The sequence below is a fragment of the Manis javanica genome, chromosome 7, assembly GCF_040802235.1.
Source record: "Manis javanica isolate MJ-LG chromosome 7, MJ_LKY, whole genome shotgun sequence".
Lineage (NCBI taxonomy): Eukaryota > Metazoa > Chordata > Mammalia > Pholidota > Manidae > Manis > Manis javanica.
This window is the reverse complement of record NC_133162.1, coordinates 126,109,537-126,123,815: the sequence shown is the minus strand read 5'-3', so window position 1 is coordinate 126,123,815 and position 14,279 is coordinate 126,109,537. Positions and strand designations below refer to the sequence as shown.

General features: G+C 44.0%; 1 protein-coding gene across 10 annotated transcripts in view; it reads right to left on the bottom strand.

Annotated features, from left to right (window-relative positions):
- Positions 1-14,279, bottom strand: part of TANC1 (tetratricopeptide repeat, ankyrin repeat and coiled-coil containing 1) — a 215,019-nt gene that overhangs the window by 76,517 nt on the left and 124,223 nt on the right. For all 10 annotated transcript variants that reach the window (XM_017657923.3, XM_036995895.2, XM_017657924.3 and 7 more), the window contains one exon: positions 4,827-4,931. In XM_017657923.3, coding sequence (XP_017513412.1) covers positions 4,827-4,931 — 105 coding nt within the window. The remainder of the gene's footprint in view (positions 1-4,826; positions 4,932-14,279) is intronic.

Here is a 14,279-nt window from a genome sequence, read left to right as displayed (position 1 = left end):
ATTAACTGATCTCTCATCTTCCCTTACCTGCTCAACACCTTGGAGGAAAAAGGGGTAGTCTATCCTTGCCAATTCCATTTCTTTATCATGTAACTCGACAACTGAAACTCATTCCCCTTAGGTCTCCTGAAACAGCCCTGTTAGCACAGTAGATTTTTTTTTTAATCCCATCTCCTCTTTTTTCCTGTAGATTTCTGATCCTGCAAAGACTCTGTCCTCCAAGGAAGAGAGTGGCACCTGTCCTATTGGACAAGCAGGGAGAAACCTATGGTTCCCAGGATGCCCCGTACTTTGGAAGGCACTGCTGCTCCTTCCACCTTATCCATGGCTCATGAATAAAATACCAGAGTTTCTTAGTCCTCTTCTCTCAATGACTTTTTCCCTAGCCTACTGCACCTGGCCTCATCACATTCCCTCTGAGCAAAGGCTGCCCACTTAACATCCTGAGCTCTTTCCTGAGCCCCAGTTTGATATGCCAGCTGTACACTGGGTACTTTTGACTAGATGTTGCACCAGCACCTCAAACTCAAAATGCCTGAGACTGAACTCAAGCCAATACGGACAGTTCCTTCTCTTCCAGTGTGCTCTTAAGGTTGTCTCAAAGCCCTGGAGACAACAGCTTTGTCTCGTACAGCTCCCAGGTCCTTGCAATTCCTCTAGAATCCTCTCATTTATCTCCTTTCTGGATTCTGATCTAATTTAAGGTCTTATTCTCTCCCTTAATTACTGAAATCATTTTCTAACCACTCTCCTTGATCCTGGTCTCCTTCCTGCCCCACTCCATCCTATACTTTACCAGGTAAATCGTAAGGCAGAGTCCCAGTTAAATCTTTCCCAGTTCAGCACCTGATTCACCGCACAGCTTGGATTAGTCAACATCACTTCCCCCTTGCGGTATAGTCATTCTGTATTTATAGGTCTTTAAGCCCCAACCAGACTCTAAGGCTCCATGAAAAGAGGTCCTATGCTTTATAACCCATCTCAAATAGCATCCAACACAGTGCTTTTCATAGCATAAGAACTGAATTATTATTTATTTAAGGAAATGTAGAATTAGTAAGATACCCTACCTCTAGTCTCTCTTCCACTGCTCACACACCAGGTATGGCCCCCTTCTGTACTTCCATCTAAGTAAAATGGTGCATCACCATTCTAAGTAGCTGAAAATTAAATTAGCAGTAGCCAGGTTACCTCTTGGGATCAGGTGGAAACAGTTAATTTGTATTTGTTAAACTGAGTAGTGGGTAGACAGGTACCACATTCTTTACACCTTTTTCATTCTTTATATCTTTTTGAATATCTGAAATAGCAATAAAAAACACAAGGCATCAATATTTACTTAAACACATGTATCTACAAGATAGTCACTCCTTCCAGTGACATTGTTTTGCATTTAATTATTCAGTTTTCATATGTGTTAGTTTTACGTGCTAGCCAAACTGCCGGAAAAAAGTTTCACCATGTTTTGAGATTGATCTTCAACTAAGCAATGACTCATGAAGACTAAAACTTTCTCACCCCTCCCCATCAAAGCTTGCTCAAGTAGATAATGATAAACAAACCTAAATGGATTATGGTTACTCCTAATTCAAAGCAGCATAGCTGTGAACGCTATTATAATTTTTAATAATTCTCTCTATTTGTTTCTTATTTTCCCTTAAGGCAGAGGTATTGTTTTGGGGGTAAATGTCAATTCCCCCCCTAACAATATATTGGTTTAGCAATAGGAAGCTTATTTGTGAAGAACTTATTCTATATGACGTGTTGCTTATCAGGAAAAAGGGGATTGCATTTTGTTTGAGGACCTCATTAAATCATTCTTTTTTTGCCAGACTAGAAAAATGCTATTTTTCCAAAATATTTTTAAATACTGAATAAAACAATGTCTTTCCCTAAGGATGTTTCCAGTAGCATATAAACTTTAATAAGCAGGTTCTTTTCTTACAATAAAAATGTTCATCTGCCCATATCATATAACCAACTTCCCAGATGGCAAAAATATGCAAATTACACATAAATACAATCATTTATAAATGAATGAACAAATTCAAAGTGCTCACTGGTTTTGTTTTACTTTTATTTAAACTCTAAACAGAGAGCTGAGAATCAAGAATTTATGGAGCTAGGGCCATAAAGGAGGCAGCTAAGTCTGGGAAGGTTATTTCAAACATTTAGGAATAACTTGATATTTCACGAGTCTATGTGAAATTTCAAAAGCAATACACATACAGCCATTTTCAATAGTTTGTTACTCTGGTGAATACTGAAATGCTATTATTCAGAAAAGTGTCTTACATATGTTAAAAAGTGTCCAAAGACAATATGGAAAGTGTAAGATCAAATTTTAAATTAAAACTTAAGTGATGGTGCTGATATAAAATTCTAGAAACCAGGGTTTGTCCATCCCGCATCCATTCATGCGTGGGTTAATACGCAACCCAATTAGGTGTAGTTTGCTCTAGTCTCTCCTTTAGGCTCAATGACCTGGACATAAGGTTTGCACTTCAATATGACAGATGTAATTAATCCTCTTGAAATTTAAAGAATTCCATGGGAATTACAAAGCTCACCATCCTTTACTAATTGTCAAGTTGAATTTTGTTAGGCAGCCACCTTCTCACCCATCAAAAGATAACTGCCGCCAACATCATGGCTATCCAGGCAAGCCCACGTGGCCACAAACGTGAACTACATCCCTTTCCCAGGCACCTGAAGAATGGAAAAAGTACTGTTTCTTAATTCTAGGAGGAACTTCTGGAAACTTCTGGTATTTGTAGCCCAGAAATGGGAAAGCTATGTTTCGAGAATGTAAACTCTGACAAAAACAAAAGCTTCTCTTTTGCTGTGAAGCTACCAAATGTTTTTAAGAAAGCTAGGAGGAACTTCTGGAAACTTCTGGTATTTGTAGCCCAGGTTTGTCTTAATTTCAGTCCCTATGGAGACATGATGCTGAACCTGAGAGCTGGGACCTCTGGAGCAGGTGCACATGCAAGATGCAGGCTGTGCTGGCGACGTTGACCGCCGTGCTTGAATTCAGCTCAGCCGGGCAGCCCAGCATGGGAATGCCTCCTGCCCCTGAGAGGGACAGCCAGTTCTGTCTTGGACACGGGGAGTAAAGCACACAGTGGGGAACTATTTATAAGCTCTTTTCTTTGCCCAATAAAAATCCTAAATGTCTCTCTCATTCTTACCACAGAGGGAGTTCTAAACCCTCAATAGGACCTCAACAACGCTCTGTCCCAGGGAGGACAAGGTCACATAAAGGAGCCTCGGCCAGCCAACACACCAGGGGCATTGCTGACCAGGGCTACAAAGGCTTAGGAGGGTGGGGATGAGGGGAAGGGGTGGCAGGCTCATTAGGAAATGGGCAGACAGCTTGGTAAATCTGCCTACTGGTGTTCACTTCAGAGGAGCAGGCTTTTATTTTCAACACTCAGAATAAAAATGACACAACAGGTTGACATGGACACGCTCAACATGTGAATTCACAGTTGTGAGGAAGTCAGTATATGTAGGAAGGCCATCCTAACCAGACACCACTGTGGACACGCCCCTTTCCCCAGCACACACCCGGCACCCTGCCCCTCCCTCAGCACAAATCCTAGCGCATCACTCTTACCCAAACCAAACAACAGAGTGCCTGGAGAAGGGAGACGATGGAATTTCTGATGCCAAGATGCAGGCAACAGCACCTCCTCTGCCCAAAATGCCCAGCTCTGGTCTCTCTCATCCGTTACCCATCCCAAACTTCTCTTCCTGACATTCACCTTCTGCCATACGCCCCCCCACACAGCTCATTTCTAGCTTTATTTTCTTACCATGTCCTGCTTCCTGCCCACTGTCCACCATGCATCAGCAGAAACACAAAATGCACCCGCGGTGGTGAGAACATAAAGGAGCTGTGCCCCTCACTGCCCACAGTGAGGGAGAGGAGGATGCCAGGTACCCCAAAGTGGACATACGGATACATTTTCTCTTTCAGCATCACTACATAAGCTGTGTCCACACTGGGGGTGAAATAGGCTTCTCTACATAAGCCAGGATTCCTAACCACATGTTTCTGCAGGAAAATAAGATGTAAGTTCAAAACACACAAAGGCCAAAGAGTTGCAAATTGGGGACCCCCCCCCAACCTCAAAAAGGAACAAACAAGTAAATTCCTGAATTGATTTTTTAAAAATAAAGAACTATTAATACATTTATGGAATGCTATAGCTTGCAATGTCTGTTACACGTATTTCCAGATGTAGGGGAAAAAACAAAATATAAAAATGTCTTCAAGCAAAGGTTTCAATCAAGTTGGATTGGCTTTTTTTTTGTCCCTATTTTGACACTCCCTAAAGAAAAATTTTAGATGTTAAAAAATAGGAAGCTTTCAAAAGCTACCAAATGTTTTTAAGAAAGCTAGTTATTAGAAGCTTTGTCCAGCTAAAGTTTCAGCTTTTCTGACAAAGCCTGTTGCTGAATATTCTAAAACAATGGAGTACTGAAAAACAAAGCAAAGTGCTGGAAACAGTCTTCTGGCTGGCTTTTCATATGTACCCCCCCACCCCCGCCCCAGGTCAAAACTGAGAGGAAATAAGACTCAACCTTTAAACAACACATATGCACCGACTCAACTATTCGTACACTGTGTATATAATTCCAAGAATTTACATTAGCTAAACAGATCTCTGTAACTGCCGGAGGAAAAAAAAAACCTTCCAACTACATTCAGTTTGGTAAAGCTTTGCTCCAAGAGGCACTCAAGTTTCACTCAGAAATGGAGTGTCATTATGTAAAATCTTTAGGGGTCGGGGGAGAAATCATTGAAAACATATTCTTACCATTCTCACTGGGCTCTGTTGCCTTGGACGCTTCTCTGAACGGGATTATAACTGTATCTCCAGGTACTCTGGGGCTTTCCACATACTTGGGCTTCCTGACGGGACCTGCAGTGGAAAAGATCTGAGTGTGGCAAATTTTTTCCAGATGCAAAGAAAGCTTCAAAGTATACAGTGTGTGTCCTCACCAGAACCCAAATATGCCTAAAAGAAGAGCCAGCCCCTTCCCCTCCCTTGCACGCATGCACACACACACACACGGTCATTTCAGTACAGACGCGGGAATGTCCAGTCTAGGCTGCCAAAGAAGAAATGGGTAAGCTCTGTTCCGAGAATGTCAACTCTGACAAAAACAAAAGCTGCTCTTTTGCTGTGAAGTCTTTACAGCTGTCACTGGTGTATGTCAAGAAAGTGATTTTGACATCTTCAAACCTGGGCAGCTTGAGGAGAAAGGTTTTTTATTTGGATTTTTTCTCTAACTGGGACAAAGATGATTGGGTTGCATGGTATCTCCAAAGTCAGGAGGCAAGGATTACAAATAGCCAGCCTGTAATATCAACATGCTCTGAGCACCCGTAGAACCCAGGCATTTTATCAGACTGGTGACGCACAGCAATTGTGCAGGGCTGAGACGATGCTTGCATTCTTGGCAGCTGACATAGCTGCCTTCAAAAAGGCACAGCAGCCAGCCCGGCATGCAATTTGGAGCCACAGGAGAGCCTGAGAGTCCTCTCTCTCACCTCCCCTTCACCCCTAACTTACCATCAGAAAACTTGCAATTTTTAATGAGACTGAATAGAAAACCCTCACACACAGCTGGTGGCATCGCACAGGTACAGCCACTTTGCAAAACAGTGAGGATTTCTCAAGAAGTTAAACACAAAGTTGTCCTTTGGCCCAGAAATTCACTTCTACGTTAATATATGTTCACATAAAAATCTGTACACCAATGCTCACAGTAGCATTATTCATTATAGCCAAGTGTCCATCCACTGATGATGAGATGTCATATATCCAAACAATGGAATATTATTGGGCAATAATAAGGAACAGAGTCCTGATTCAAAGTGCACAAATGAAATCTGAAAACACCATGCTAAGTAAAGAAAGCCAGTCCCCCCAAGACTATATATTACCTGATCCCACTCATATGGAATATTCAGAATAAGCAAATTTATAGAAACGAGTATGAACGGTTGCCAGGGTGGGGGAATATGCAGGCTATGGGGTGACAGCTTAAGAGTACGGGACTTCTTTCCAGAGTGGCAAAACTGTTCTAACCTTAGGTTGTGGTGATGGTTGCGCAACCTTGTGAATATACTAAAAAGGGCTATTATATATACTTTAAATGAGTGAATTGCATGATATGTGAATCACATCTAAATAAACCTGCTTAATAAAAAGACCGCCTATTCTGTCTGCTCCCTTCAAACATTACATTGTGTTTTGGTCCTGAACCACCCCTTGACTCTTGTTTTCCTTGGTCGCCTCTGAGTGTGCTTTTAACAGGGCCACATGTCACATCAGTGATCAGGAAGGGATGGGAAGAGTGGCAGATAGGAGTCCGTAGCTCTCCCCTGCTTATCCCTGAGCCCCAGTTCTGACCCTCTCTGGGCTGCAGCTCCAACACTGCACACCGAATGGCAAGGCAGGTCAGGTGGCTTCTGAGGGAATTTCTGTGTCAAACACCTGATGTATCTGAGAAATTCCATTTAGAATGAGGTTTATGGTGAGAGATGCTGCCATCTAAAGGTTGATAGCAAAAGCATCTGTGCTACTGTAAAAATAATCCAATTCCCAGGCAGCTATAATGTACTATATCTTAAAATAACTACGTTATCAAAGCTTATGGTACTTGACGAACAGGGGTATGACTTCAAACTTTAGAAACCATGATTTTTAAATGGCTAACGTACGACTTAATCATCTAGTTGTCTTCATAATTCATCTAACCCTGTCAGAAGGGAATTTTTTAAACGCTAAAATGGAACGGTTGAGAGAGGGGAAGAGGGAGAATGTTTCCAATGTAAGTGGAATTACAGGCTACACGACAAATTACGATTCAGATTTTATCTAAAACATACACCTCTCCACATATAAATGTGCATGGACTGGAGAGAGAGGGGAAGATGAGGTATTTGCTGTGGAGGAGCCTTAAAGTAGGAAGAGGGGCCTGGACAGGGCAGGGAGAAATGGAGCCAAGACAAACACAAGAACCTTTTTATACTTCTGCTTCCTGACCTACTTCCTGTGAAAAGAGATCACGGGCATCTTTTTTCCCTATCATCTGCTCTCTTCCATTTAAAGAACTTCGGGGAAGTAAAGCCCTGTAAAATTACTGCCCAATGATTCGAAATGCCCCATCCAGCAACCACGCCGCTGCCCCAGAGACAACTGGTACATTCCTGCTCACCTTAACTCTTCAGGCTTCAGTAACAGAAAATCTAAAGAGATCTACTTTAAGGTTCCAATAACCTACCCAAATATCCTTCAAAACATTCTCTAATAGTAGTTACTGTCCTAAAAAGTGGGCTATTTCACAGGGATGGACAATGATTTTCAACTCCTCATCTGCTAGTTTTATTATGAAATTGCAGCAGTTTGGTCCCGTCTTCAGGCTCCACTTGTAATTCTAGTTCATTTGCTGTTTCCACCACATCTGCAAGTGACTTCCCCCACTGAAGTACTGAACCCCTCAGAGTCATGAAAGTTGGAGAGTCAACTTCTTCCAACTCCTGTGAATGCTGGTACTTGTGACCTCTTCCTACGAATCACAAATGTTCTTAACGGCACTTAGAATGGTGAATCCTTTCTTGAAGATTTTCAACGGACTATGCCCAGATTCAGAGGGATCAATATGTACAACAGCTACAGTCTTACAAAATGTATTTCTTTAACAGTAAGATTTGAAAGTCGAAATTACTCCCTGGTCCATGGGCTGCAGGGTGGATGTTGTGTTAGCCATCATGGAAACAATATTAGTCTCCTGGTATGTTTTTATCAGAGTTCTTGGGTGGCCAGGAACATTGTCAATGAGCAGGGATATTTTGAAAAGAATCTTTTTTTTTTTCTGAATAGTAGGTCTCAACAGTGTGCCTGAACTATTCAATAAACCATGTTTTCAACATAGTGCTGTCATCCAGGCTCGGCTGTTCCACTGATAAGAGCACAGGCAGAGTAGATTTAGTGTAATTCTTAAGGGTCCTAGGATTTTCAGAATGGTCAATGGGCACTACTTCACTTGAAGTCACCAGCTGCATTAGCCCCTAACAAATGAGTCAGCCTGTCCTTTGAACTTTGACGGACTTCTCCTTTCTGGCAATGAAAGTCTTAGATGGCATCTTCTTCCAATAGAAGGCTGTGTCGTCTACATTAGAAACCTGTTGCTTCCTGTAACCACCTTCATTAATGATCAGAGCTAGATTTTTGGCTAAGTTTCTGCAGCTTCTCCATCAGCATGTGCTGCTTCCCCTTACACTTTGATGTTACAGAGACGGCTTCTCTCCGTAAGCTCGTGAACCAACCTCTGCTGGCTTCCAACTTCTCTTCCGCGGCTTCCTCACCTTCCTCAGCCTTTATGCAACTGAGAAGAGTTAGGGCCTTGCTCTGGCTTAGGCTTTGGCTTACTGGCTGGTTTGATCCTATCTAGACCACTAAAACCTTCTTCGTATCAGCAGTAAGGCTGTTTCGCTTTCTCATCATTTGTGTGTTCACTGGAGCAGCACTTTTAATTTCCTTCAAGACCTTTTCCTTTGCCTTCACAACATGGCTGTTAGGCGTCAGAGGCCTGCTTTCAGCCTGCCTCAGCTTTCCACACGCCTTCCACTCTGAGCTTAATCATTTCTAGCTTTTGATTGAGAGACATACGACTCTTCTTCTCACATGAACACTTAAAGGCCATTGTAGGTTTATTAACTGGCCTAATTTCAATATTGTTGCACCTCAGAGAACAGGGAAGCCCGAGGAGAGAGATAGGGAATGGCTGGCTGGTGGGGCAGTTAGAACAGACAAGACGTTTATCAATGGAAGTTTGCTATCTAATATTAGCAGGTTCGTGGTACCCCACAATGATAAGAATAGTAAAAATATAAGATCACTGATCATGGATCGCCATAACAAATAACAATAAAAAAGAAATACTCCAAGAATAGCCAAAATGTGACACAGAGACACAAAGTGAGCAAATGCTGTTGAAAAACCAGTGCTGACATACTTGCCTGAGGCAGGATTGCCACAAACATTCCTTTTGGGAAAAATACAGTATCTGTGAGGCACAATAAAAGGAGGTGTGCCCGCATAGGCAACTGCTTTCCAACAAGATCCTTCTATTTAAAGTGCTTTTCACAAACAGCAGAACCTCAAATGCTATAAAAAATAATAAATTTATAACTATAGAGGTTTTATTCCTTCCTCCTCTCAATTGCTCGTTAGAGAATCTTTGCACACTTTCCATTAAACATAGCAGATGAACACTCATCTGCCTTCACTCCTTTTCGAAACGCCATTAAAGTGGCAGTAAAGGGATTTTAGAGAGACCAGTGGGAAGAGGAGCCAACCGCAGGCAAGAAACAAAACTTGTCAAAGTGGGAACCAGGTTGCCAAGGAACAGAGGGCTGAGCGGACTGGGAGAGGTGAGTGCTGGTGGGAGGCGGGCAGGGCAGGGCAGGGGCCAAACACAGGGCTGAGGGCTGAAAATCCATTTTAGGGAGAGTTGGCCCCTCAGAGGCAGGAAGCACTCCCCCCCTCATCCTGGAGGCTGCATACCCAGACCACGGGACTCAGGAGCTTAAAACAGTGAGTAGCTGGCATGCTATGCTTTCTGGGTAATTATTATATAGTATCACACTCTGATTCATTGGGGGGGATTGACCCGATCACTTGGTTTATGTAAAGGGGGGAAGTTATTTTATTATGTTGAGGACTGTGGAGCATTTCATTTCAAACAAAACGCCGTTTGTAGAAGGTGCCGGGTAGAGGTTTCTCTGAGTACGTAGGTGTTGGGGACGTGGATTTTTTAGTTTTGATCTGTGTTGACAAGGCATGTGGCCGCTTCACTGTGGGGTAGGCGTCACCTCCATGGGGCAGAGGTCAGTGTCGCCGTGTTTAGGAGATGGCAGTGCAGTGCGAGGCCGGTGCCCAGGGCGTCCGGTGGCACCTGCCTGCACAGCATCTAACAGACTCAAAAGCTGACGTGTTTTCCTGTCACCACCGTCTCGCCCCCCGCCCCATGTCACTCCTGGGCAGCTCACCCATGGCATTGGTATAAAGCACTTTTCAAGCTTGACTGGGCATGGGGATCCCCTGGGGGTCTTGCTACAATGCAGGCACCGAGGTACTTGCTAAGAGTGGCCGGAACCACGTAAGGGGTATCATGTACACAGAGCACAGACCACCTGGGCCAAGGCCTCTAGGGAAGGCCACTCACCTCCCGTCAGGTCAAAGAGGAGTCTAGGGCTTGTAAACGGACTTGCCCAGTTTAAAGTTTGAGATAAATGGGGGTTGTTCCTGGTGATAAATTAAGCCCACTTCATAGCATTCCTGGGTTGCTTCCTTCTCTCAGTTCTCCAGCTCCAACCCCTGTGGCCCCACAGCGTGATACAGCGGGAGGGGAGCTCTCATTTAAGACGGGGACTCTTAAGAAGACAAACACAAAATGGTCCCAAAAGAGGGCAAACAGGTACCAGGGCACATTGCACACGAGCAGGGCTGGGGCCAGCTCCTTCCACGGCAGAGGAGGGGGTGCAGCCTGGGAGGGGCTCAGCAACGCCCCGCACGGCCTCAAGCTCCAGGCACTGCACTCTCCCCCTTCCGCCTCTGCCTTTATGTCAATCTCCAAATACGCTGTTCCCGGAGGCCAGCTTTCCTACTCTGCGTGACATTTTAATCATACAGCTGACTATTTTGCTGCTTAGAAACTACCATATAAGGAATATTTGTTCAAGAGGGATGGCAGAAATAAACTAACTGGGCTCTATCTCCAGGCAGTGAAGGAGAGAAGGGCAGGGGTTACTTTTCATTTCTGAGTGTTTCAGTTAAAAATAATTATATATATATATATGAAAGCAATACTTGGGATGCAGAACACCTGAGGCTACTTACTGCATTCAAAGCAGATCTTACATTTTTCACATCTGGAGACTATGAAAAGTGACATTATGTGTTATCAGTCACTGGAGAGTTTTTGTTTAGTATCTTGAACTTTTACAGTAAAGGTTCCTATCAATTTTATCTGGTCTGCATTTTCTTTTTACATTGGGAAATGTTCACAGGATGAGAAAAATAAAGATGAGTAAGAGGATTTCTTTCCCTTTTTTTTTTTTCTTAGTGGTGGCAGGGCCTTTATCACTAAAAGCAAATATCATTAAATGGTCAACTCCAAATGCAAACCACGGTAAATTATCAGATACCAGTCTTGAGTTTTGAAAGAGCACGATACTAGAGAAAGCTCCCAAAGTCTGACCCTTCTCCCTCCTGAACCCCAAAGGGGAAGTGTTGGGCAGGGAGAAGCAGCAGCAGACGCTTTGGGACTGAGAAAGGGGAAGACCTGGCCTCCTTAGTTTAGGTAACAGGGACCAGGGCTTGCCTTGCGTGCCTGCTGCTCTGTCCCGTGCCGAGTGGAGACAGGGCAGGGGATCTGGTCTGTGCTCTCTGTGAGGGCTGAGCGCCTCTGGGGATTCACTTTGAGGGAAGGAGCCAAGACACGAGCTGACCCAGTCAGAAAGCCTCGTCCCAAGCGGTGGCAACTTCATGCAGTGTGTTGTCCATTCCTTGGGTTTCTCCTACAAGCAGCAGATGAAAGCCCATAAATAGAAGCCTAAAATGCTGCTTGAGAGGGACCTACTGCACGGAATGCAAAGGCAACCCACCTGGCTCCCCGGCCCACACGCCCGGGACACTGGGAGCTGATGTGAGGCCAGGTTCCAGCAGAGAAGAACCACCCCAGCAGAAGGACCTTCACTGGTCATGAGCTCATATGACCTGCCCCTAGGGGCTTCCAGAAACTTCAAGAAACACTTTTACAAGGACCTGGGGCCTTGGGAAAGGAGAGGACGACAAATCAGTGCACTCTGAGTCAGAACTACTGTAACCTCATTCTGTACCCAAGGGCAGGTGTAAGGTCTGCAGAAATTTAGACTGAAATTCCAGGGAAGAAAAGACAGGGGAGGGGGGAAATAATGGATCACCAGCTGATGGTAAGTAGCATAAGAAAATTACTCCCAGTAAGCCTCTTTTTTCTTATTCTGAATACCTTATTTTTAAGAGTGCACAGGGAAGGGTGGGCAGCCTTTATTCACTAATGCAACGCACGAGGCAGTGTGCCCTGTAAGCGTGCACTGCCTTCACAGCACTTAAGGCTAGTGGGAAAACAGTGCATCACCCCAGAAGCACGTTCCTTTCAATAAAGCATCATTAAAATACAATGTTGGCAGAGACAGTCAAGTCTCAGTTTGGAAGGTGCATGTTTACAGTGCTATGAGTACAATAAACTCCCAGTTCAAAAAAAACACCCTGAGTGATGTTTCTACTTTCTTCCAATGCAGTTTGATCTGACATGCTGTTCCTAGACTGTACTTAACTGGTTTTATATATTAAAGCATAGAAATGCATTCATTCACCTTATTTGCTCAGTAAGTACCTATCACACCCACCGCATGCCAGGCACAGGCTGAGTACGAGCAGAGCTTGTTCAACCCCTGGAGCTCGGGGGACAAAAGTCTATCACATTGTCTGAATCTTAGTTCAAAATACTTCAACATAAACAGTGTGATGTAAATATGTCAGCTGCCTTTAATCCATCACCTAAAAGCAATTAGATGTCCTAATCTGCAATACACACTCCAGGAGTGATTAACTAGCTTTTAATCAAAAGGCCACACTCAAGAGCAGGCCACCGCAAGTTGGTCCCGAGCCATCCTTATCACTGACCAAACCACGGTTATGCTAATAATTAGCACACTTGAAGTTAGAAACGGACTTTTGCACTGGTTAAATTACTGACTTTGTAAATTAGTATTGTGGTTTTGGACATTTATTTTCAGTGGTGAAATTCATGGCAATGAGATTAAGAGAACTCACCAAAAATATCGCAGACACACTCTGGCCCTTGTATGACCCAGGCCCTCAGAAAGGTGCCCTAGGCTTGAGAAATGAGTATCCCCAGTCCAGCTGCTAATTCCAGGGGATTGTGTGGCCCCCGATACAGCCAAGATCACCAGAATACTGGCTGTGGTAGGCAGAACTCTAAGATGTCACTCCAAGATTTCTGTCCCCTGGCTATTCAGACACAATCTGGGTAACTGCTGTGAAAGACTCTGCAGATGGAATTAAGAATTAAAGGTTACTAATCATCTAGCTTTAAACTAGAGAGATTATCCTGGATTATTGGGTAGGTCCTGTATAATCACACTCACCCTTAAAAGCCAAAGAGAAGGACTAAAGAGTCAGTCTTCATCCCATGAGCACATGTAATGTGGCCCCTTAGGGAGCGTCCATTAACTTCCAGAAACACTTTACAAGGGCCTGGGGCCTTGTGCAGGAAGAGGAGGGGAGCAATCTGAGTTATTGTTATTAATGTGACCTCATCTATGCCCAAAGAGGAGGAGGTAAGATGCAGTAATGTGGGGCAGAAGTCTGGGGACTGGGGGTGTCAGAGAGACACAACATGAGAAGGACTCCACCCTTCTGGACATGTTGCTGGCTCTGAAGGTGGAGGAAGGGGGTCCATGAGCAGAGGAATGCAGCCAGCCTCAAGCAGTGGAGATGACCTCCAGGAGAGAGCCTGCAAGTGGAGACCTCAGCCCACAGCCACATGGCACCGAACTCTGCCAAAATGAACAAGTGTGGGAGGGAATGCTTCCCTCAGGGAGTGTTCCCTGGGCCTCCAGAAGGGCAGACAGCCGTGCCAATGTCTTCAGCTGGGCCTTGTGAGACCCAAAGCAGAGACCCAGCTCACCACTCGGGATCTGGACTTCTAATGCATGGAACTATGAGATCATCCAGTTGTTTAAAGCTGATACATCTGTAGTTAGTTTTCAGAGCAACAATACAAACTACTATTTTGTCTATGAAATACTGTCATACTTGCTACAGGTAAATACTGAACGCAAGTGCTGCCAGGGCACTCCCTAAAAGCACAGAGCTGGGACTTTACCAGGCATATAAAGCAGGTTATATTACTCTGTTGTGCCAGCTTGCTAATAAATCTACTTATGGGCAGATCTTGGTCTGAGCCTTGTTTCATTCATACCTGAGTGAGTTTATTGGAGGAAATCTCTAGCTCTCACCTCCTCTATTAGTGATGATAATAATTTACTAAAGTATCTAATACCTGTAGCTGGTTTTGTTATGCTGCTAAGACTCATTAACCAAACTGTCACAAGTAAATAAATAATCATAAGCCTTGATTTTCAAATGTCCCTGGAAGAACAGCCTGAGTCCCTCCTGGGATGGTAATTT